The 25389-nt window shown below is 45.9% G+C and overlaps 2 protein-coding genes across 18 annotated transcripts in view; one reads left to right on the forward strand and one right to left on the reverse strand.

Moving 5' to 3' along the window:
- The first annotated feature begins 86 nt into the window (after window positions 1–86).
- LOC120455041 (neprilysin-1) lies at window positions 87–13410 on the forward strand. Of its 4 annotated transcripts, none has more exons than XM_044006527.1 (9): window positions 87–554; window positions 4701–5296; window positions 8898–8996; window positions 10591–10718; window positions 10794–10911; window positions 11082–12088; window positions 12154–12316; window positions 12385–12701; window positions 12765–13410. In XM_044006527.1, exons 2-9 carry the CDS (start codon window positions 4876–4878, stop codon window positions 13035–13037), a joined length of 2526 nt encoding a protein of 841 aa, XP_043862462.1. In that variant the 5' UTR covers window positions 87–554; window positions 4701–4875; the 3' UTR covers window positions 13038–13410. The 4 variants fall into 4 exon arrangements, with proteins under 4 accessions (XP_043862462.1, XP_043862464.1, XP_043862463.1 ...); XM_044006529.1 differs by having other exon boundaries at window positions 87–547; XM_044006528.1 differs by lacking the exon at window positions 87–554 and adding an exon at window positions 2008–2644.
- A 142-nt stretch (window positions 13411–13552) lies between these two features.
- The window catches only part of LOC120455038 (voltage-dependent T-type calcium channel subunit alpha-1G), an 82260-nt gene continuing 70423 nt past the window's right edge, over window positions 13553–25389 (reverse strand). For 12 of the 14 annotated variants that reach the window (XM_039640878.1, XM_039640883.1, XM_039640876.2 and 9 more), the window contains 9 exons: window positions 25180–25335; window positions 24315–24497; window positions 23823–24107; window positions 23578–23739; window positions 22097–23493; window positions 21625–21817; window positions 21405–21554; window positions 17699–19639; window positions 13553–17634 (listed from right to left, as the gene is read on the reverse strand). In XM_039640878.1, the coding sequence (XP_039496812.1) occupies window positions 16657–17634; window positions 17699–19639; window positions 21405–21554; window positions 21625–21817; window positions 22097–23493; window positions 23578–23739; window positions 23823–24107; window positions 24315–24497; window positions 25180–25335 (5445 nt within the window). In that variant the 3' untranslated portion in view covers window positions 13553–16656. The remainder of the gene's footprint in view (window positions 17635–17698; window positions 19640–21404; window positions 21555–21624; window positions 21818–22096; window positions 23494–23577; window positions 23740–23822; window positions 24108–24314; window positions 24498–25179; window positions 25336–25389) is intronic. The other 2 variants (XR_005616704.2, XM_039640877.1) reach the window with 2 other exon arrangements.

Here is a 25389-nt window from a genome sequence, read left to right on the forward strand (position 1 = left end):
GTTGGCGGTATTTTTGAAAAACGCCTGCGATGGCAGCAGATTAATGTATCTAGTTCCATTCCAGGATGATTTTATGAAACTAGCTTATTGAAAATTTAGTTAGCTTTGCAGGTGCAGAAATCGGCGCGCTGCCGCTCAACAAGTGTTCTCCTCGCCCAAACGAGCTTTCTGCCTTAAAAAGCTCGATTTTAACCGGCCCGGCAAACTAAGCGATTAAAAATATGTTTAGTCGCACGCCAAACACGCAAATGGAATAAGCCTTGGCAAGAGAAAACATTTGAAATTACTGTAAAGAATAGAACGCGAAACAAAAAAATTAAAATTGCCATAAATAAATAGATACATCCCTACATTCGTTTTGTGTGGTCACTTAGTTATTGTTCTTAAGAGTTTCGGTGCAATCCGGTGCTCATCGAGGTGCCCATCGTTTATTTTTGTGGCTGCCATATGGCGCCCAAGGAGTCACAAGCCGCCAATGTCAATAGTGAAAAAAAGGAAAATCTGAAACGCACATGCCAAAAGTTTTGCGCCAAAAATAAAGTTCCAGGTAACCGGTAAGTCGGAGTCGTTGTCCTTTTGGGAATTTGTGGATGGGAGCAGGAGCAGGAGCAGGAACATTGAAGGTGCCCGACATTATTTGTGGTAGCAACACACGCTACTGCATTGGAAAAAACGGAGGGGTACTTACATTTGGATTAAAATGTTGGCTGACCATCGCCAAGCCTATTAGCCACTTTTCATATGCAGACGATTATTAGTGCATTTGCACTTTTAAACTGGAAGCCTTTTATCACTTCAATACTATCAAGTTAACTGATTGGTTTGGCCTGGGAATATAATAAACTGATAGTAAACATGTGCATAGTAATTGAAACATTTACGATAGATGCCCACTGCTCATAAAGATTATCTATATGTAAACATGTTTTACTACGGGAACTCTGTTTATTTATAGTGGCAATTTAATTAGTTGATAAATTCAAAAGCACACCACTTATCTTGCCGTGTATTCACGCCACCTGTTGGGCGCCCATTTCTTTTTTTGGAGCTTAAAGCGCGTGTTTGGAAACTTTCAATCTATTTTTGTGAGTTAGAATCGCAATCAGCTAACGAAAATCGATCAAATTATGGCTTTGTTGCCTGTGTTGCAGGACAAGGGTGGCTTGGTAACGTTAAAGGACGGGGGAATCCCCGCACTGCCCACCGAATTCCAGGCGAGATTCCACCGAGCTGGTCATATATGATCGCTGGGAAATTTGGGGGACTGGGGATAAGTACAACCCATCAATCAGCGAAATCGAAATCGAAAATTGGGTAACGTAATTTCGACGATTACCTGACGCTAGTGTCACAAAAGTATTAACACAAAGATGGGTGCAAAGGTGGGTGTTTTTGTTTGGTTTTGAATGGGTGGTGTCGGGGGTGTGTGGGGGGTGTGTGGGGGTTGTGTGGGGCTGCGGTTTTGGGCAGGGGGGAGTGTTCTATAATCGCCCAACTTATCGGACTTATCGGGTTGGTAATTAATATTTCTGTCCGCAGCCCATTGACAACGACACGATGATCACGCACTGATAATGCCAACGCCAATGACCAATGATTTGCCAGCTTGTCTGGTTCTCCGGCTTCCCTGGGTCATGTGTGTTTTCTTTGGGTTCCTCTAAGGGTTGTGGGACTAGCTGCTCCGGCCATTCATCGATGGCTTACCACAGCGTCATGCTGGCTGGGGCAGACAGCCGGGCAAAATCCGAAAAAACCGCAAAAATACCGCGATAAGAACGCATCGTGTGTGGAACGTGCCAAATGAACGTCCATTGGCGGCACCTGCAGTACCCCCATAGTAATGAGTAAACAGTCCAGTCCTGTCTGCACCGCAAAAGGGTGGCCACCTAGTCGATGGGTAGCCTTTCGTACAGGGAAATACATTCAATTCAATATTCAAATATTAATAAATATTCCATTAAAAATACTTTGGAACCTTAACAAGTTTAGGGATATTCCAGGGATTCTGAGCCCTTTAAATGGCATTGGCCCAACTTAGCTATCTGCCCCAAAATATCTCGAGAAAGTCGAGAAACTTTAATGCTTGACCATACATAATTCGGGCAGAGAACTGGGAGCGAGCATCTGGCCCCATATTATTTAATTCGTTTTGGGGCTCTGTAACCAAGTTGGCATTAATTTAATATACACCTCTGGGGTGTCACTTCCATTGGCAATACTTGGTTGAATTTGTTGTTAGTGCTGCCGGCGACAGCGTCGACAGCGACGTCGGCAGCGACGCCGGCAGCGACTGCTTAAAAGCTAAGGACACGCGTTGAGAACGCTCAGTTGGCATCGAAAAGTCGCCTCGCGCGTTTGGCGGCAAAAAAAAAGAAGAAACAAACAAACGAAAAAGTAGAAGAATTATATTAACTAAAAAAAAAAGCGGAGAGTGAGTGGAAGAGAGAGAGAGCGCCACACTAGCGCCCGCCCACTCGCACCCGCACTCGCAGGCGAATCGCAAATTCAAAACAACAAACAAACAATCAAATCAAAGGCAGTGAAAGTCGTAAAAGACATAAATAATCATAAAAAATAGTGCAAATAAAATAAGCAACAACAAAAATAACAATAAAACACTAAGTCAGCAGCAGAACAACAAAAAGTAATGCACTAAAATATTATACAAAAATTAAACAAAAATCCGGAAAGTGCACAGAAAGAAATAAGATCATAGAATTTTTGTGTTTTTTTTGGAACTGATATCGCAGAGGTATTCCATTATGGTATTCCAACACATCAGTGAGAAACTCGGGGATTAAGTTCTTGGTGGACTTGACATGTTTTTGATAACAGTGCTGAAATATTGATCAGGATTGAGATACAGTATATATTTTTTTACTGTGCAGTAATTGTTTGCCAAGTTATCGCATATCACAAGATGTATTTTAATAGACCACATATTTATGTGATACTGAAACGATGATCAGATAAACCTACTCTTATACTCGTATGCTAGCCAGAATTACCAACATTTTTTTTTGCCTGTGCGATTATGAATTTCAAAGTTTTTGTTTAGCTTGTGAACCAGCTGCGCGTAGGTAATACGATGCGAATTTAACGACGGTCGCATTAATTTATTTTAGTTTGTGTCGCTCCGTTCGAGTTTCTTCTCCGCTTCCACCAGCACCAGCACCACCACCAGCACCACCACCACCACCACCATCCTCATCCTCTTGCGGAAAAATAATAATTATGAAAATACAAAACGACTGTATCGAATTTCACGTGGCTTCATCGGCAGAAGTGCCCAATTTTGAAAACGATCGCGAGTTGCGAAGAATATTGTGAATTTTGAATATTTAAGTATTCAAGAGCGTCACGAGATTGGTAGCTCTAGATTTCCGATTTGGGCATTCGATCTGTTATCTGGCATCTGCCACCGAATCTGCCATCGGATCTTTGATTAAATCAAATTAAATGAAATCGGCTTGGAGACAGTATATAGACGAGATATAGCCCGCTGCCTTCGTCGGCGTCGCTGCCCATTCGCAGCTGGGTTAACTAGTTTCGAGTTTTGCAAAATTTGACGCGCATTTATCCGAGCTTCCACTCACAGTGGATATCGGTTATACTCGCATTTGCCGAATATTTCAACTTGTGAATAAAAGATACAACATCTCATATTATTGGAGATGGCAAAACTAACTACTGTATTTACTTTCATCTTCAAACAAGTAGGCTGTGCGTTCTCAACCACTTCTTGTTAGTACACTCATCGGGGTTTACGTAAAAACCATTTAGCGTTTATTTGACAGGTTTACTAGTCTCGTAAACTAAAACTAATTCCAACCGCTTACTCATTCAATGATAAGCACGAGTTAGCACGCTTATAGCTAACTGCTGAGAATGCAGCTCGTTTCAAAGTAGCCCAAATATGAATTGGCCCAAAGGTGACTCTAAATGTAATTCACGAAGTTATGGCTCATGAAAGAATGGAATAGATTCACTTTTTTTCAACGGCCCTCTTAGCCAGTGATTACTTTAGTCGGCGGCACAACAAACTGTGTGGCTTTGCATCCCCTGCTGAGTTGCCGGCTGCGATTGCGCGAAAAACACGTTGGCCCTGATCGCATGTCACAACAACAACAATAACAACTGCCTACTAAAAGCAACAAAAACAATCAAATCTTGGCCATATCACAAAAAACATAAACCAAGAACAACAATAATGCGAAGAAGATGATATCAGAAGATCATTACTAGTCGAAACTTCAGAAGCCGGTACTTGTAACTTCTGCGGTTCTTTCCCCAACGATCCGCCCAACTTTTTGAAGCCACCCAGGAGCACAGTGAAGACTCGATGCGCCGAAATTTGGCCACGCTTCGATTGTCGGAAGGTCTGGTTGAATCCGGTGTTCGGCGGTCTGGTCTTAAATTCACCCAGACATCTGATAAAATTACGCAAAGGCCGCTACAGTGATGCAAACATGCGCGAAACTCGCTGATAAGAAATTATCATTATACTCTACTTTAAGTAATATAGAAATCAGAAATCATATTCCTAAATATGGTCTCCCTTTCTATCTAAATGATTTAAATTAGTAGATATAGAACAACAAAAATAAAATATAGAAATATGGCTTAGTTAAATTGTAAACTATAGTATAGATGTTCTTTTAAGCAAATGGCTCACCTTGATGATGATGATTTTTTTCCAGTGCCATCGAGGCTGATGTTGCCAGCGTCGCCGGCGTTGTCGCTCTAACTGCGAACTGCTGATCTGCTGAACCGCCGCACCGCTGTACCGCTGTACCGCTGTACTGCTGTACCGCTTCACCTGTCCGCCGATCGCGTCAGCGGTCCGGTCCACAAATCAGGCGTCCCATTGAGAAGATGTCGCAGCAACATGAGGCAACAGCGGCCGGCGCCGAGAAGCCGCTGAATAACGGCTACCTGCAGGCGAATGCGCCGCTGGAGGAGCTGAGTGCCACGGTGGTGTCGCCACTCCTGGGGCAGCAACATCAGACGCAGCAGCAGCAGCAGCAGCAACAAAACAAGCTGCCCACTGTCGTTTTCCTGGCGCCCGACGGCAGTGGGGGCGTGGGAATCCAGCGAGGGAATCCAGCGCAGGTCAATCCCGGTGGGGTGGTGGGCACCGGGAGCCACAGCGACTGGCTGCTCAAGGAGTCGCAGCAGCGGCGTCGCCTCTTCGTCCTGGCCATCGCCTTCACTGTTCTGGGAGCGGCCATTGGTGCACTGGCCATCTATTTTGCCAGCGTCCATCAGCGGTGCCACCTGTACCGGCTGGAGCCAGGTAAGGGTTAAGGCCATAAAATCTGAAAATTATGAAATAAATATAAATCAAAATACGGCTACTATAAGTATGCTTAAAGTTTAGCAAGCTCTAGAGGTTTTTGTATTTACTTATCAGTTTGAATTCCGTTTGTCTCACAATTTATTACTATGCTATCGAAAGCTATCTACTAGTGTTTGATTATTTGTTACTTGACGAAACTTCCCGGTTTCATAATGGAACTTTAAAAGCCCAGAATTAGGTGTAATCTGGGAATTACGCTTGTCTGAAACATTTTTTTTTTGTATTCAACGAAATTGTTTATTTGGACTAGCGTACTGTTACCCTTATTGGACAACTTAATCTAATCTAAGTTACTTAAAACGATTTTTTTTATATCTAAAGTTTACAAAGATTACATGGGGTAATTATTAAAGGAAATGACATAACTATTAACGGTAAAGAATTGAAAGGATTCATATATAGCGAGGGATGGCGGACACAGACACGGACAAACAAGCAACTGGAAGTGATGACGAGCGGACAGGTAATTTTTGGCCAAATTTTCGCATTTTTTGTAAGGGGTAACATCATCAAGAATTGCAAAAAATGTGAAAAAATTGAATTTTTTTGAAAACACAGTTCGATTGGAAATATAATTACGAAATCAACAAGGTATGGCATTCCATATTTGGATCACTATTTCGAATGCTGTGATAAAAATACTGATAATAATATTCGCAAAACAATAGAAAATCGATTTTCAGCCAAAAATGTAATATTTACGATTGCCATTTTCGGCATAACTAGGCTAAAAACGGTCAGAAAACCAAAAGAATTACAGTTTTTTACTCCTAATTACCAATACTAACCAACCAAATCACTTTTTGACCGACTCTGTTAAAATAATTTTTGGCCAAATTTTCGCATTTTTTGTAAGGGGTAACATCATCAAAAATTGCAAAAAATTTGAAAAAAAAAATTGAATTTTTTTTGAAAACACAGTTTGATTGGAAATTTAATTACGAACTCAACGAGATATGACATTCCATATTTGGACCAATATTTCGAATGTTCTGGTCAAAATAATCATATTTATAATCGCAGAAACACGATTTTCGGCAACAATTCAAAAATCATCATCAAAAATTCGAAAAAAATTTGCGCGACACTTAGATTATTTACTTTGGGGAAATCGGAAAATGAAATGGCTATTATCCTGCAGCAAACGTGTTGAGTGTTGGGAACACCTCACCTGTTGGTAGTAGTAGCTCGAAGAGCGGCAACTAGGTCAGCAGTCAATCAACAGGCGAGTCCTGTGCCCCTGATTCCTTTCGGTGGATGCCGCTACCCCTTGCTGCTACCCTGTTGGCCAGCAAGCGGGCATGTTAACTGAATTTAGCGCCTGGCCGCTGCTGACTCACAACAAATGGAGCCAAAACTCAATTTCCTCTTGGCCCAGGGAATGGAGCGCAACAGGCTGAAGGATGCCATTGCCTCCTGGGTAACTGCCTCACTGGCACACTTGCACACTGGTACACTGTGGGTCCATCGGGGTGTTGTAATCTCCGTTCTGTCCTGAGCTGTCCTGTCCTCTTGCAATGCGCCTTGTTTAAAATTCAATTACAGAATATGTCAAACAAGCAGCGGAAGCAGCAACAACAATGGCAACACTCGCTTCCTTCAGTCAGCCTTTTTGTGGTGGGCCAGTTGCTCTCGCCACCACAGTGGTGCAAACATGCACAAACTGAACTGAGCAAATATAGATTATTGAGCTAGAATTCAGTGTTTGCTGCGATAACTACGCTATAATATCTGACCAGAAATATTAGGCATACAAACAGAAATATTATTAATGTCACACTAGAATGGCTTTGAATTTTCCAAAGAGCCAGGGACACTGTGTTCCCTGTTCGTTCTTATCTTGTGTTATCGGTGGGTGGTTGTTGTTGGGTGGTGCTCTAGACTCGACGCCCTTCTGCATTTGTTCGCTGGCACATGGAATAATGCGATTCCAAGCAACTGAAATATTCAGGAGCTGCTCCATGGAAGGATGTCTGTCCGGGCATAATTTACATGTTCATGTGCTCCCTCGATTAGAGAAAACAGAACCAAAAAAAAAAATAGAGAAAAAAACCGAGAAAAATAACCAAATACATGAGCAGCCGAAAAAGAAAAACAAGTAAGATATATGTACATACAAACGAAAAGCAATCAATCGGCATTGGATAGGGATGTCTATGAATTTTTTAACGGCCGTTCCCATCGATCGTGTCTTCCTCCATCGAATCCTTATGCTAATTGAATATGCCACACGCACACCACTGCACAGGCCATTATCCTGTTTATATTTGTACCATGATAAAACGTGTTTTCAACATTTTGCGCCAAATTCATTCATCGTGGCAGCGGCAGCGGCAGCGGCACCATCAAAGCCTATTTCCCCTTTTTTTAAAACCATTTAAAAATATCTCATTGGCGGCATCTCCGTAAATACCCAGCATCATCATCATCAACATTTTCCATCGGCAACAGCGACTTGTGGTAGGCCTTTGGCCTTGACTATGATTTTTCTCTCCCTTTCCCTCTTTTCCACTTTCCCACTTCTTTGCTTTTCCATTTCCACCACACCTCCCTTTAGACCCATCGATTTTCTCCTTTCGAGCTTAAAGTAAGCTCATGCTAAGTTTGCTGGAATGGTTTATATGAATACACTAAAGATCAGCGAGTTATCTCGCTTATTAATACTCATAGCTCATTTTACGTTGGCTTTAAGGGTCTTGTAATAACCATTAATCATAAACATTCCAGATAGATTTCGCTCTCAATATTGAGGCATTAAAAATGAATAAGCCAGGGTATAATATTTTATCGAAATATTTATATCTAAATCGATTGCTTTCCATCTCCGTTCCCTTGCCGATTTCACTGCTAGTCAATGTTATAATAACTTCTGGACATTCAACCCGAGTAACCAACTGGTCAGCTGGCCAACTTGCCACTTGCCACTTGCCACTGGCCACATGCCACATGGAACCTTCCCCTGGTCCACTTAAACCTATTAGCGCCGGGGGAAATGTTATTAGCTGGGTGGACGATTGGGCGTTTGGACGGTTGGACGCTTGGCTGAATCGCTTTAATTAATAACTAAAGCTGCCATCTCCAACGCGCCTCCACCTTTCCAGTTTCCCCCACCGCCGGCGAACATCCCACTTTTATTGACAGCCTCGACAAGGACGACATGCAACATGTGTCCTGTCCAGGCGGCAATCGATGGCCAGTGGACGGGGGTTCGAGGGAATTCAGCCACCGAGCTTGGCTTTTCGTTATTTTAATTTAATAAAGCCAACTGGGAAGAAAGAAGGGGGCAGGTGGGATGGATCCCAATGTAGATGAGGAGCAGGAGAAGGAGCAGGAGCAGGAGCAGGAGGAGCTCCTTGCGCGTCGTTTAATGAGAAATTCAAATTCAATTTAGTTGAGTGGCCCGCGAATCGCTGGTTGTCTTGATAAGTTCTTTTTCGACGTATTCCCGCTGTACATTCGCTTCTAAAAGCAAATTGCTCATAAGCCGTGCTGTTGTACTACGTGTGCTGTACTGAAAATCCGTCAACTTTAATTGCAGACAACGATGACAGACCGAATGGCAGGTGGAACCAGGATTCGGCATACGCCCACGAGGGGCAGGATAACATTTGCATGAGCCAGGAGTGCGTGAGAACAGGTAAGCTCAGATCCACTTCAAAATCGCTGCCGTATTGGGGATTTTCTAAAAAGCTAGTTAAGAACCCCTGCTTTCAAAGTGAAACTAATGCATGTGCCGAGGGGAATTCGAATTGCACTTGCAATCAAACTGCATTCCAAATAGCTTAAATAATCCAATACCTATAATGACTACAGTGAAACTCACTCATGTCGAAACCAGATATCTTTGTAAGCCTTCATTATGAGTGTAGTAATCCATCTATAAGAAACTCGGCTATACAACAGCCAATCAAATGGAGTGAACGGTGGGAGAAGGCGTAGGTTAAGGGCCTTTAACGACCATCCAATATGTGCGGTTTTTATTTGAGTTGTAAATTATTCACCGGCTATTAAGATAGCTAAGTGCCCGTGTGAAGGGCTATGCGATACGGTCTACGGGATATGCTCTATGGAATATGGTATATGGTACTATATATTGCGCTCATTTTGCCCACCGATGGGGACCAGAACATCTGCTCACCCTCATGTCTACCCACATTCATCCATTCCAAATGCACTTATGTCAAGCAATGCGGGCAACCAAACACCTCAAAGTCACTTGCCGAGGAAATTGCCACAGTGATTGACATGCCTGGCATGCCGCTAGATACACGGACACAGAAATGCATAGTCAGGTAGATAGATAGATAGATAGGTAGATAGATAGATAGAAAGATAGATAGATAGATAGATAGATAGATAGTTAGATAGATAGATAGATAGTTCGACGGATGGATGGATGGAAGGGTATATAGATACACCTGTCCTGGTAGATGGAATTTACTAAAATATACATGGCCACAATTACAGGGCGATGCCATCGAATCGAGTGCTCCAAAAAGCATACTTTTCGGGGCTTCACCCTAATTGGTAACCCAAATCGGATTCTTAATTGAACTAAGCGGCGTGGTTCGTATTCTCTGGATAAAAACACTTTCCAGGAATTGAATAAGGACAATTGACAGTTGGTAATCATTAAAGCGAGTGAATCAGGGAAATTGCTAAGTGGCTGACAAACATCCTGGGTAACTTTGAGTTCCCAGAATGCAATTTTCGCTGGCGAGCAGGTATCCTATTGGTATCCTTTAGAGCTACTGCATAAATCAAGGACGTTTCCGAAGTGAGAAAAATCTTGAAGGTGGGGGGCACACTAATGAGTTTCGCACTTAGTTTTCCGAGATAATGAAATTCATTTTAATGACGTTGATTTATGGATTGGCAGCGCAACCCCTGAACAATGCAGGTCTATCTCGGAAAATTGCTGCTTCTTGGCAGTTTAGTTACGCATTCAATTCGTAACTTTTGTGTGACCGAAAAGTTGCATTGGCATTGGGGAAAAACGTGGGATTTTGCGGAGGTGGAAACTACTTATCGCTTATCGTAAAAGTTGCGTTGATGATTTGTGGTCCAAGTTTATGGCCGGTGCGATCAAAAGAAGGCATAAATTATGGCCTCAACGGGGTGAAGCACTAACTGCACACCAGCTGAGGGGTTTCCCACCGCATTGGGTTTGATTTACTGCACCGAATACTCTACCAGCCTAACGCACAACAAACTAAACTATCCAAATCCAGCGGCCTCCCTGCTCTCGGCCATGGACCTCAACTCCGATCCCTGCGATGACTTTTTCCAGTACGCGTGCGGCACGTGGAACAAGATGCATCCCATTCCCGAGGACCGCAGCTCCATCAGCACATTTGAGGTACTTGGAATTCGCAATTGGACTATATGCCTCGATAAGACTTTGTGGCTAAGTGTGCTTCCTAATTCCCTGCAGGTCCTGTCCGATCAGCAGCAGGTTATCCTGCGCGCAGTTCTGGAGGAGCCCGTAGATGAACGCGACAACAAGGCCACCATAAAGGCGAAAACCTTCTTCAAGAGCTGCATGGATATTCGTAAGTTGAACTCTTCATGTTTAGCTATTTTATAATTAATTTTAAATTTGCTATCACAAGCTAACGCTTTTTCATTCTTTCAATCGCAAACCAGTTTATAATATATCTATCATTGTGAAATAGGGTTTTGCTTAGCTCACCTGTCTTAAGACCTTACTTCCCGTTCTCAGCTCAAATCCGCAAAATCGGAACGGGACGACTCAAGCAGGTGCTGCAATCCCTGGGCGGCTGGCCGGTCATCGAGCGGGACTGGAGTCCGCCGGCGGATCTCTCCGTGGAGCGGCTGATGGGCCAGCTGCGGCTGAACTACAGCGAGCCGGTGATGATCGAGCTGTATGTGGGCGCCGACGACAAGAACAGCTCGGTGAACATCCTGCAGATGGACCAGCTGCAGTATGCGCTGCCCTCGAGGGATTACTACCTGAAGGAGAGCAGTGCCAACGACCGGAGGGCCTACCACCGGTACATGACGCAGGTGGCGCTGCTCCTGGGTGCGGATCCGGCCACCGCCGCTGCCGAACTGGAGAAGGTGGTGCTCTTTGAGACGCAGCTGGTGAATGTTTCGCTGCCGGAGGCGGATCGCCATGACACGAGCCTGGTCTATCGCAAGATGCTGCTGCCGGACCTGCAGGAACTGGTGCCCGAAGTGCAGTGGCAGGAGTATCTGCAGGCTGCCCTGGGTCCACAGATTCCGTTGCAGGAGGACGAGCCGCTGGTCACCTATGGCCTGCACTATCTAACCGAAATGGGCAAGATACTGGCGCACACCGATCGCCGGGTGGTGCACAACTACATGCTGTGGCGCCTGGTCATGTCCTTGATGTCGCACATGATCGATGAGTATCAGCGGGAGCGGGTGGAGTTCCGCAAGATCCTGATGGGCATCCAGTCGGAGAGGACACGCTGGTCGCAGTGCGTTGAGTGGACGAACAAGAAGTTGGGCGTCGCCGTGGGCGCTCTCTTCATTCGGGACAACTTCAACCAGGAGAGCAAGGAGGTGGCCCTCGAGATGATCCACACCATACGAGCGGCCTTCAACGAACTGCTGGCCGAGAACGATTGGATGGACGACGAGACGCGGGCGGTGGCCAAAGAGAAGGCCGACTCCATGAACGAGCGTATCGGCTATCCGGAGCTGCTGACCAATGCCACCGAGCTGGAGCAGGAGTACGTGAATGTGGGTATATACTCGTATATATAGATAAACAGTTTCGTGAAATCCGTAGTCCCTAATTTCCTCAGCTAACCATTGTCCCCGACAACTTCATCAGCAATGTCCTTAGCATTCTGCAATGGGAGTCGGAGAAGATGCTGCGGCTTCTTCGCCAGCCGGTGGACAAGGAAAAATGGACCACCGAACCGGCGGTGGTCAATGCCTTCTACAATCCGAATAAAAACGATATAGGTGGGTCAATGGAAGTCATCCACCAATGCCAATTCATTCTACTGTTTTGCATTCCGTACGTACCTTAGTATTTCCTGCTGGCATCCTGCAGCCGCTGTTCTACAGCCAGCACTTTCCCAAGTCCCTGAATTACGGCGGCATCGGAGTGGTCATTGGCCACGAGATTACCCACGGATTCGACGACAAGGGACGGCAGTTCGACAAGGAGGGCAACATGATGCAGTGGTGGAACAATGCCACCATCGAGGCCTTTCGCGAACGGACGCAGTGCGTCATCGATCAGTACTCGCGCTACAAGATCAATGAGGTGGACATGTTCATGGACGGCCGGATGACGCAGGGCGAGAATATCGCCGACAACGGCGGTCTCAAGCAGGCTTTCCGGGTAAGTCCATATAGTTATATATATCACCGTATCCTAAACCCATTGAGTTCTGCGCTTTTTAAGGCCTACAAGAAATGGGAGACCTTGCATGGGCGGGAGCAGCAGCTGCCCGGCTTGAACATGACCCACGATCAGTTATTCTTTCTCAACTATGCCCAAATCTGGTGCGGATCCATGCGGCCGGAGGATGCGCTGACCAAGATCCGCTCAGCGGTCCACTCGCCAGGATTCGTACGTGTCCTGGGGCCACTTTCGAATTCGCGTGACTTTGCCAGCGCCTACAAATGCCCACTGGGCAGCACCATGAATCCGGCGGAAAAGTGCAGCGTGTGGTAGTAGTCCGCCGTGGCCGTCGATGTATTTTTTTTTATATATTTATATCGCATACTATATAGTATATACATATCGATATACACCATACGAGTACTGTAGATCACCTGCGGCAACAGCAAACCAACAGCAACAGCAATGAAAACCAATTACCAGGGCGATAAGATTGAGGATCAGCTGCTGATCTGTGCTGCTCCAATTTTTTGTGTAGTCTCCCCAGATTTGTTTTTTGTCTTGTTTTCTGTTCGTTATGGCGCTGCAATGCATATGTACTTTATACCTGGCTATATAGAATTATAGAGTGTTTGTAGCTGTACACGAGCACACGAGTGCGCTATCCGTGAGTAGCTTACAAAAAGCCCCGAGTCCGCACTTTCACACACACCTCCTTACCGGCATTATATTCGTGAATAAAGAACCAGTACGGAAACCCATAATTTCTCTTCTTTTGTTTTGTAGGAGAAGTTCGTTGGGAGCCGCCTTAAATCTTCTGAAATCACTTCCAAGTAACACGGGGCGTATACGTTCTTTTCAAATTCTCTTTAATTTATAATGCTCGTTTTCTTAGGTTTTTTTTGGTTTTGTTTCGCTGCTTTACATAGTATGTGTTCTCAGTATATATGTACGTATCTCTAGTGGAACCAATCGAACCATTCAAATTATACGCAAAGTTCACGCAACGAAATGATTACAACTTGGCTTTTGGCTTTTGGCTATTTGTCTAACAGAGAGAGAGTTTCGGTATCTGGCCTTGCAGCAGGGGATCGTGCTTAGTTATGCTTACTTATGGCCTTCTTAAATAATTTCACATTTAATTGGCTTATTTTAGTTTGCAAAGAATCAATGGTTTTTTTTTGGAGCGGGAGCATGGAGCTAAAAGCAAATTTGCTTAGCTTGCATTTCGTTGGCCGTTATGGCAATAGTTTTTAAATTTAACTCACTTTTTCTAATTTTGCTGTTCGCTTTGGTTTTCCGGTTATTTTCGGTTTTCTGTATTCTCTCGTTTTTTTTTTGTTTTTTGGTTTAATTAACTTATGGTTTGTAGCAGTTTACCTAATTATTAATCAACAAGAAGAAACGCTCTTTATAGTTGCTTTACGCTTCGCACAAAAAAAACAGACACACACAACTAAAACCAAAAACGTATATAGTTTCATTTGGTTTACTTCGAAGCGGCTACGTTTAAAAAATTACAAAAAAAAGTTCAAAACTACTAGCGCATTAACCTATAAACTTCATGCTTATAATTTTCTTTGTATTTTTACGTTCATTTTTTGGGTTTTTGGATTTTTGTATTTTCGGTTTTCATTTCTTTCTTTCTTTCTTTATTAGTAAACTTAAGTAGTTATTTTGGTTGTTCGTTATTATTCTTTCTTCCTGCCTCGTAAATAGTTTGCAGAGTTGCATTTTCAGCTACGCGAAGCACTGCTTGCCATCACCGTTACATTTCGCATTGCTTGCTTGGTGTCTGTGTTGGTGTGAGTGTGAGTGTGAGCAGGGTGTATTCATTGTGTGCGTGTGTGTGCGAGAGAGGGAGTGGGAGCGTAGAAAGAGATGGAGACAGTATCTGATACATTTTCAATATATATATTTATATATATATATATATTCGTAGAGAAAGGCACAGATGAAATTATCATTTAATTAAATTTGTTGCTTCTTCTTTTCCTCGCTTTCGCCCGAATCGTTTAATCGTTTGCTAAGTTTGATTTTAAAGTTTATCTAAACTGGAGAGCCCCTTACTATTTTTTTTTTTTTACAGTGTGTACAAAGAGTGTAAAATTGTTTTCATTCTTAGATCATTGGTTTTCCTTGAAAAAAATTAGCTTAGACCATGTTGAAAAATTGACAGTGTTAAGTTAGTGTTCTTCTCGGTTCCTCGCTCCTTTGTCTTCTTGTTCTAGTTATGCCTTCTGAAGAAAATATCTTGATACTCTATTGTAATTCGTTGATAGTTCCATATATACACTATATATAGTCATTAAACATTAATCGTTAAATTTCTACTACGTTTCTCTTGGTTTTTCCATCTTTCTTTTTTTCATTCTTTATAAATGCTACTTTTTAAAGTTCCACTTGTAGTTGCTCCTGCTGCCATCTTTCACCACCCTCATTGCTGGATAGCTTGGGGGGATTATATTATTTATTATATATAAAAAACATCTTGAATACCCTTACTGCGTTGGCACTGTATTTCGGATGTCTGCTTGTTTTTCCTCGGGGGGCGGGATCTAGAAGTTCTGGAAGCCTCTCGGGGGCGGGGGGATAGAGTGTCAGACATGGGTAGGGTATTTAAATTTAGCGAAGATTGTCGACCAGATCGTACGAGCTATTTGTTAGGGGTGTGTGTGTGTGTATGTTGGCGTGTGTGTGTTGGTGTGTGTGTGTGTTTAAGTACCTAAGTAAATTCGTTTGGACAAGGTTCTTATGTGTTTGCCTTTAATGGTTTTCCCCTTTTCCGTATCCGTTTTCCGCCCTGGAACAACGCAGCTTTACTCGTTTGTGGGCTAGGTACGATCTTAAGAGCTACAGTTCTCTATTGCTTATCAATGGGTTCGTTCAGATGGCTTTTCCTTCGGATTCGGTATCATTCCGCTAGTTGGTTGCTTGTTCCTTGGCTTAGCTACGTAAAATACACTCGATTACATATGCTTACATACAGGCATTCTATATACAGATCGCTTGTTTTTGTGTTTTTGGTTTTTGGTTTTTGGTATTGTTTTTGGTTTTGATTTTGGTTTTGTTTTTGGTTTTGGTGTCTGCACGGCCTCTCATATAAACGTTTAAACTTTAAGAGCTAATCACAGAGTTGATGATTCTTTGTTCACAAATTTCCATCATTTTGGTTTCGAATGCAGTATCCCCTATAAGTAACTGTAAATGTAATATAACTGTATATATGTAAATCGCATATAACACTTGTATATAATCCATCATCGTATTCGACAGCTACATTTAAACGGAAAACACTCTAATCAACTTGAAACTTAGCTATTCACCTTCATCGATCTACATCGATTTTCAACGATCTCTGGCGATCTATTAGTTTAGAGTTCTTCATATATAAGTTTTGCTTGTTAAAGTTATGAAAACCGTAGGATTGCACTAAAAACAGTTGACAATTTTGCTTACTAGCTGTAATTTACTTAACTTTGCTTTCAATTCTATTTCACTGGCTTTCTGGTTTTCCTCTCGATTTATGGCTAAGAGTATGCCATTCGCCATCCTCTATAGTATATTAGCTATCGAATAATCATTATTTCTGCTTTCCAACCGCACTCGTCGATCTCTATGCCTAGAGCCTAATGCTATAGTTATAGTTTTTTAGAAAATTCCCTAAAGTATTCTTTAATGGCGGCCAGGTTTTTGAATTATGGAGAATACATACATATATGTATATGTATATACATATATGTGTGTGTGTATATATATAGAGGTTAAAAGTAAGCTCCTTCGCTTGTGGGTGGACCAACTTAGAGATTTCGAAATCGAGGGATAACTGTTATCCTAGCTATTATCCTTGTTAGTCAGCACTACAGTAATCATTATTGTTGTAAGCCTGGCCCTATTTAGAGATAACTACTTGTAACGATCTACAGAGTGTTTGTGTGTGTGTGTGTTGCATTTAGTCCATGGAGGATTGGGGGGACTTGACCAGGAGCAGCTCCTTGTAGTCGCTGTCCCTGTCCTCCGCCTCGTTGTCCTGATCCTCGGGCTCCCTCTGCTCCCGCTGATCCATGCGCCTCCGTTCGCTGATGATGCGCAGGATGTCCGAGGAGTCGGACTTGCTGACCCCCAGTGCGATGGAGTCTGGCAGGATCTGCTTGGAGCTGCCGCTCTGATCTGGCAGATCCAGCGAACTCGAGGCAATGACTGCCACCGATCCTGGTCCTGATCGGCCTCCAGCAGCTGCTGTTGGCAGCAGCAGCGAGTTCTCATCCATGTCGGCATCCTCGTCCAGCGCCTGTTGTTTGAACAGTTGCTTGGTGCTGCCACTGCGACTGCGCGGCGGCATGGATCTGGGAACGGAGAGGAGCAAGTTGCTCCGCATGCATCCTTGGTCCACGGACTGTGACCAACCAAAGGGTCTTCGTGGTGGAGGATGTGCCATCGGCATCGGCACCGGCATTGTCGTTGTCATTGTCATTGGCATTGTTATTGGCATTGGCATTTGCATTGGCATTGGCATGGGCAATTGCAGGGGCGTGGGCGTCGACGTGGGCGTGACAATGGGCAAGGACAGGGGTGGGGGCAGTGGCGTCGTTACGGAGGGCACCAGCGCACTGACCACCGACAGGGACACATCCGCATCCGTCTGCGAATGGCCAACATCCGCGCTGCGCACACTCCGTAAATCGTAGGAAACTCCTCCTCCTACTCCACCAACTCCACCAGCGCCGCCACTACCACCACCCCCTACTCCTCCCCCATCGGACTCGAGGCTCTCGAAGATCGTGCCCCTGCGGCAGTCGAGGGCATCTCCGCCCCATGGGAGCGAGTCGCAGCTGGTGCGCTTGGCCTCCAGATTCCGTCGACGGATGGCCTGCTCGTCCAGTGAGCGCTCCTTGGACAGCACGCCGCGCTTACGGATTGGATTAATCTGCTGTATGAAACGAAAATATAATCAAATAAGCAAGCATTTTTAGAAAACGAACTCATCTTATTACCCAGTAGGATTGGCGTCGTGGCCCAGACTTGCTTCCTCCTCCGCCGCCGAAGGGTTCGCCCAATCGGGCACCGAGTGCCTGAGGCGTCAGGGTGCCGCCCATCTCGGCCAGACTCAGGCCGCCGAGCATGGACTGTGGTGGCTGCTGGAAATACTGGACGGTCTGCCTACGTGGTCCAGCTCCCGATCCAAGCGGTACCGCTCCCGTTGCCGCACCCCCGCTTCCCGTCCCTGTCCCCATAGCCACCTGGTTGAGATTGGTGGCCGCCGAGCTGGTTAGGCTGGCGTTGGGATTGTTGGGATTGTTGGCGCCCGAAACCGTTGGAAACTTCTTGTCCAGCGAGGGTGTGCTGTAGATGAAGTTCTTTGGAAGCGATTTGACCTTGGCGAGGGGGCGCGGGGGAGCGGCCGCCTTCGATTGCGCCTCCGCCAGCTGCTGGCACAGCTTTTGCTCCTGGGCGAACTCCTGCTCGCGCACCAGCTCGCGCTCGAGCTCCACCTCCATGTCGAGCTCGTCCTCCATTTGCTTGTGGCTCTCCTCGAGGTGTTTCATCAGTACAGCCACGACGACGTTCACTAAAACGAATTGCGCCATTAGCACGAATATCACAAAGAATATGGGAGCAATAACTGAGCTGACGCAGCAATTGCGGACACAATCGGCCGCGTCATCGCAATTATCCCTCAGCGTATCCTTCATGATGCCGTTCCAATTGTCGCCAGTCGCTACGCGAAACAATGTGAGGAAAGCCATGCCAAAGTTGGCGAAGTGCGCGTGCTCGCCCAATCCCTGGCAGGGAATCTCGTCGGAGCACTCGAGTCGCCCGAACAGCTCCACGCCCAATGCCGCGAATATGAAGAAGAGCAGGAAGAACAGCAGTCCCAGGTTGCCCACCTGGGGCAGGGCCTGCATCACGGTGTCCAGCAGCGCCCTAATCCCATTGGCCATCTTTAGCAGTTTGAGCACTCTGGCTATCCGCAGTACCCGCATCACACGTATGATTGTCGGATTGATGGGTATGATCTGGTGCGTGTTCGTCTCCAGCTCCTCCAGCACAATGCCCACAATCGAGAGCAGGACAATGCCCACGTCCAGCTGGTTCCAGCGATCCTTGAGATACAGCTTCCAGCCCAGTGCGACCAGCTTCATGTTCGCCTCCAGTATGAAGACCGCAGTGAAGAAGTAGTTAAAGATCTTCAGTGCGTACTTGAGACCAGATGGCATCTTGTAGTACTCCATGGCCATGGTGACCACATTTAGACCGATGACGGCGGCAATGGCCAGGTCAAAGTACTTGGACGTCACCACATTGTGCACGAACATCCGGGTGGGTGAGTAGTTCGTGTAGTATGGTGGCTCGTGCATCCGGCGTCGTTTCTTCTCCATCTGCAGTGCCCTCTTCGCCGCCCGCCGGATCTTCTCCTCCTTCTCCTGCTCCTCGCGACACCGATGAAAGTTCTCCACCACCACGCCGACGAACATGTTCAGCACAAAGAAGCCCACCAGCAGAATGAAGGCAATGAAGTACAGGAGACGCCACTCGTTGTAGTTGACAATGGGCTGCTGGTCAACGCCCACCGCATCCAGGCCGGTGTACATGATGTTCACCCAGCCGTCGCGGGAACTCAGTACGAATAGGGACATCAGGGCCTTGCCCAGATCATCGAAGTTGTATTTGCGATTGGTCCACACGTTGCCGGGTATACGGCGGCATTCGTCCGCATTGCGTACGCCCTTGATGTTCTCGCCCTCGCAGTAGTAGAAGGTGCCCTTGAAGAGCTGAACGCCCAGGATGCCGAAGATGATGAAGAAGGTGCAGCAGATGAGCACGATGTTGCCGATGGGACGCAGGGACGATAAGAGCGTTTGCACGACTAGTTTCAGACCCGGGGCTCGGTTGATCACCCGCAGCGGCCGCAAGGATCGGAGTAGTCGAAACACCTGCAAGGACATTTTTTTTTTGTTTGCCGGAGGCGAGAAGAGAACAGAGCAGAACGGAAAGGGGCGAGAAGAGAAGAGTGGTTGTGGTTGGTGCATCGGCTACACTGATTTATCGGCGGCGCCTCTTCCGAGGCACTGCTTGCTGCGCCGGCTTCAGCCAGCGGACGCCAGGCGGCGCCACACATGTAGTAAAAGCATGTAAAACCATGTAGAATATACACATTTACTTTGGATGAAGCCAACACATAAAGGAAATAGCAACAAAGCACACCAGTGTGTAATTGCCATTGTTAAAAAATTACAAACAAAATATAATATATTAAAAAATAATATAAGAAGCAACCTAATAAATAGTGCACTTTTTTAAAATGCCAAATCAAATTGTATTGTAATTGCACAAGTTGTACAAACTTAAACCAAAACCACTGGTGTGCTGTAACTAATTGGATTATTTTGGAAAATGTCACACAAATTGAAGCAGTTAATGCCCGAAAATTAATATGATTAATAATATATGTAAATGCCAACACTGCTTGAGCAACAAAACAAGGCGATGGAAGGTGATAATACAACGAGATGGGGCGTTTGCATTTATAGCTATATGATGTTGTTCGGTTTTGATTGGAGTGGAATGGTATAGCTTAAATGGTGGCTTTATAGGAATAGGGGTATGACACTACCAACTGACACTACGGCTGTCCACATGATTCAACTGAATGACTAGGTAACTCGCAGAGAACCGAAAGCGGAGTAAAAGATTTGAAGATTTATTGACGTTTTTTGATTATTTTAATGATAAACCCTTAGGGGTCTTCTCATCTCCAGTGTCATAACCCTATCATCACGTGGAGGTTGTCGATAGGAAAGGGGAAAGAATCAAGTATGTACAATACGAAACTCAATGAAGGCAAGTCAACAGATTACTTGAATTTAAGTTTTCTTTGGTTATTTTGGGGGTGTATACTATTAAGAGTTATATTTTGGGAAGTGGGGTCTACACACACATAATAAATGGTGAAAACAAATTCGATCTTATTTTTGCTGATTAACGCATATAGCAGCGGAAATTTACCTGAAGTTTTCATAGAGATATAAAGTATATATATAAGTATATTATATACACCATTTTTTTTTTAGATATAGATAGACACGAGATGTGTGTAAGTAGAAGATGAACTCAAAATTGAAAAGATTTAAGATAATGTTTCATTAAAGAATTTTGCATCATGTGTGTGTGTGCTTAGGTTTGTAGATGTGTGTGTGTGTGCGTGTAAGAGTGTGTGGGTGTGCGCAAGAGAAAGAAGAGCACATAAAAGACAGAGATAGCCAATCAGCAGAGAAACAGAGACAGAGCTATGTGTTCGAGGCGATATAGCGAGCGACTTTGATTGGGGATTTCGAGCATTAGCATTAGCATTAGCATTAGCTTTAGCTTTAGCATTAAGTTTAGCTATAAATTGCGATTAGCGATTTAGCGGTAGCTTTTCTGATCCGAGTGCGCAGCCCAGCAGCCAAGTAAATGGGCGTGGTCGGTTCTGGGCGTGGTTCTTGGTAATAGCTGTTCTGGTTGATCTTGGTCTGCTTGTTGTTAATCGCTTGATTATTGATTATTGGCTTGTTTTTCTGGTTGTCAGGTTTTCTGGTTTTCTGGTATTCTGGTAATCTGGTTTTCTCGTTTTCTGGTTTTCTGGTCGACTGAGGACTGCTGGCTACTGCTGCTGCTTTCGGATAGCAAAGTGTCCAAGGGCCGCGAGCCCGTACTTACCCTTAAAATCCCAAATATCCTCGGACTCGATTCGCTAATCAGGGACATTAACAAATCAATTATGGAAATGGTAACCAAAGATCCGTCCATGATATTCCAGCCGGACGTAAAGTAGGCGTCGTGGCCGTAAAACATTCCCGTAGCCACCACCTGTTGGTGATTATTATAATCAGAATTATGAGTATATATGTACATACTGTATCATATTGTATATACTGACCTTGATAAACATTTCGACGGTGAAGACGACGGTGAACACGTAATTGGCTGTTGCCAGGAACAATCTTTCGGTGCTGCTTGGAGGGATGTTTGGTCTTTCCATGGCCAGGGTGATGCAGTTGAGCGCGATGAACAGCAGGACCACGTTGTCGAACCACTTTTGGTTGACAAACCACGTACAGATTTGCCGGAACCTGCAAAACGGAACGGAGGGCGTCGAAATGCAAATACGTGAAATGCGAGTCGCAGGCAAAGTTGAAATTGAATTTTCCGCTCGGTGGTGGAAAAAAGTACGGAAAACAGATGGTTAAGTCGGAGAATGAAAGTTGATTTGAAATTTTCGCTTTCCCCCATTTCAAGAAGTTGCCAATTGAATTGATTGATTGTTTGATGATCAGTACGCAAAACGGAACCCAACAATATTTAATAAACAAACTAATTCGTTAACCATATCGATGAACATAGGTACTCACCTGTTGCTCTCGGGGAATATGTAGAGCGAGTAGTCCTCGCGCTCGGTGGTAAAGTGCTTGGGCGTCAGCTGCTCGATGAGCATCTTGAGCTTGGAGTAGCGCTCGCCGCCTCCTGGCACCATGGAATGTGGCTGCATCGCCAGCTGCTGCTGATCCTTGGACAAGCGGTGCTGCTGCAGCTGCTGCAACTGCTGCAGATGCTGCTGCTGGGTGGTCGAGGAGAAGGAGTCCTGCCGTTGCTGGAGCAGCTGTTGCTGATGGAGCTGCTGCAGCTGCTGCAGCTCCTTTTCCTCGAGCCGCTTCTTCAGATTGTAGTGGCTAATGGAGTTCTTGCGCTTGTCCCGCGCCTCCATGTACTGTTGCAGCATGTTGTCCGGCTCGTTCAGATTGCCGTACGACTTGTTCCACTTGTCCAGGTCCATCTTCGAGTTCGTGTACGACAGCGACTTGCGGTTGGCCTCCAAGTTGTGCAGATTCAGGTGCGATGTCTTGCTGAACGCAAGTTCGATGGAGCTCATCCTTCGCTGTCCGGAACCTGGGCGCAGTTTGGGCGGTTGATTGAGATTCTGGTAGACCTGCGAGTTGAAAATGCATGCCGATGCCCGACGACTGCCCACCGGTCCGCTGACGCTGCCGCTGCCTATGCTCAGCGTATTGGATAGCCTTCGTATGGAGTTTTGTGGACTCAGGCGATTGGTCTCCTTGGTGCCCGAGGAGGAACCACTGACCACAGCACTGCTGCTTCGCAGCAAACAACTATTGTCGCCGCCATTGTTCAGCTGATGCTGATGCTGCTGCTCTTCCTCTTCGTCCTGGGTCCTTCGAGCTGGATTATCTGTGTCTGTGGCTCCAAGGGCCAAGGCGGAGGCACGTCGCCTTTTGGAGCTACCGCGCCGTAAGCGCTGCTTGAAACTCCCCTGCTGAGGCGGTGGAGCCAAAGGCAGCCGCTCGCTGGACGAACTGCCGCTAGTCGAGGCTCCGGTGTTGGCATTCCTGCCCATTCCCGTTGTGGGTATCTCACCACCTGGACTGGAGCCCACGCTCACATCGTTGAGACTGTGACTCTGGCTCTGGTTCTGTGCGTCCGCTGTGGACGAGATGGTGGGCACATAAATGGGCGTTGCCGCCGCTGTTGAGCTGGAGCTCTTCGAAATGTCATCGATGATCACGCTGTGCATGCTGGCCGAACTGCCGGCGGTGCTGGGGACACCGCCTCCCATGCCCATGCCCACACCCACACCCAGCTGGCTGGCATTGAGGATGTTCAGGGGCTTGTGGGAGAGCACCGGCGAGGGCGGGATGAGATCGATGGAGGGTATGCCCTCGTCCAGACTCCGCTGTCCGCCGGTGAAGATGTTCGGCGGTCGCAAAAGCGACGGAGAGGGCGGACTGGGTGGCTGTGGATGGTAGTAATGTTTGTTAAATGTAGAGGAAATCAAGTTGGAGATGCGCTTCGAACTAAGAAGTTGTTTCGCACTCACCTCCATGTCGCCCCACTGGCGGAAGCTCATGCCCGGCTCCAAGGTGGTGCTGGGCGAGTCCTGCGGCGTTGCCGCGGTTGTCGTGATGATGGGCGGATCCCGGGCGAGCCGGATCTTGGAGAGGCGTGGCGCCTCGCTGCGCCGCTCCTTGATGGAGTATGTCTGTGTGCGATGGGGTGCAGGTAGTGTGTCAAGTCAAGTGTTCATGTTCGTCTGCGAGGCAAGCTCCCATCTGATGTTCTTACCTTTTTGAGGCCGCCGCGCGGCTTGGCATGCTGCGCCCCCTCATCCTTGCCGCCGCTACCGCCGCCCGCCTCTCTGTCCCGCTCCCTGTCCCGCTCCCTATCCCTATCTCTGTCCCTCTCCCGCTCCCGCTCGCCAGGCGCGGAGGCGCCAGATGTGCCAGAGGCGGATGGAGCGGCAGACGAGGCGGGCAGCTCGTTGATCTGGTAGTCGTGGGTGGGCTGCAGCAGGCGCTGGCGGTGCATGTTGCTCTTGGCCTCGATGATCAGCTCGGCGGAGTCCTGTAGCTGCGGGGGATTTACGAACCGTGGATTCAACTCGTGCCACTCAAACAAAGGGACATACACTCATCGCATGCAGCATGCACCTATCATACATTCTAGTTTTTTTTTTTCATTTAGCTGTTATTTTTTGTTTTGTTTTTTGTTTTGTTCGACTCAATCACACCTGGTCATTTGGGGACCTTGATCCTTGATCCGCCCGAGCTCACTTACCTTGCGCACATCCTCCGCCGATCGCCAGCGGTTGCGCACCTCGTAGTAACTATCGTTGGTGGTCGAGGAGTCCGCCTCGCTCCGCGACTCATCGTACATACCATCGCTGTAGTTCTCGGCCAGCGTCTCCTCACGCAGTTTCTTAACCAACTCGCGCTGTTCGCGCTCGCGACGTTCATTTCGCTGAGGGAATCAAAATTTCAAAATTAGACTTTCTCGTCAACCGGCGGGGGATTTCGGGGGTGATGGCATTGGGTCTTCGAGTTCGCTAGTTCAGCGGGTCAGCGGGTCAGTCGCATTTTTTATTCTTTTTTGTTTTTTTTTTTTCACTTTGACCCACTTGCTCGATGGTGCTCGTTGCCTGGATCGGCTGGCACTTCCGGCGGATTACATCCGATGGAGAAAATGGGGGCAGGAATTGGAGGCACAGGCCACTGGGATTGGGAGCGCGACGCACACGATGCTTCATATTATGATCTAAGTTGCCCTAAGCTGATAAGGTAGTCTTAAAAATCAGGTAATCTTTATGTGAGCAAGCTAAGAAAAAATGATAATTAATTATCCTTGTGTTTGAGTAACTGAAACTGTACTGCAGTATTATCAAGTTGTTTGTCACAAATTCAATATGAACTCATAATTAAAGTTGACTTAAATGAATACTATTTGGACATTTTCTTGTTATTAAATTAACATTTACATTATCAAAATTTGAAGCGTCGCATGCGTATAATCGAATTTTCTTTTTGCAGCCAATCAAAAAAAATCTAAAGATCTTTTCGAAAGAGCCAGGTTTCATTTGTTTCATTTGTTTTCAGGTTTTCAGGTTTTTTTTTGGGACAAGGGAATGTTGTTGGCAAAACTCTACCTCTGAACTGAATCCCTCAACCAAAATGGCCACCAATAAATTAAACAGCACATAATTGCCGAACGTCATTAGTGCCACAAAGTACAATGCGGCCCAATGACTTGTTTTTTCCATTCCGTTGAACAGGACGACGTTCCAATCCTCTTGCGTCAGTATCTAAAAACATTGTTTTTTTTTTTTTTTTTTTGTGGTTTGTTGTTGATTGTTGAG

The sequence above is a fragment of the Drosophila santomea genome, chromosome X, assembly GCF_016746245.2.
Source record: "Drosophila santomea strain STO CAGO 1482 chromosome X, Prin_Dsan_1.1, whole genome shotgun sequence".
Lineage (NCBI taxonomy): Eukaryota > Metazoa > Arthropoda > Insecta > Diptera > Drosophilidae > Drosophila > Drosophila santomea.

Coding starts and splice junctions, on each gene's coding strand:
- LOC120455041 (XM_044006527.1), top strand. CDS start 4,876: ATGTCGCAGCAACATGAGGCAACAGCGGCCGGCGCCGAGAAGCCGCTG. Junction 5,297..8,897: donor CCTGTACCGGCTGGAGCCAG/GTAAGGGTTAAG, acceptor CTTTAATTGCAG/ACAACGATGACAGACCGAAT. Junction 12,089..12,153: donor TGGAGCAGGAGTACGTGAAT/GTGGGTATATAC, acceptor TAATTTCCTCAG/CTAACCATTGTCCCCGACAA.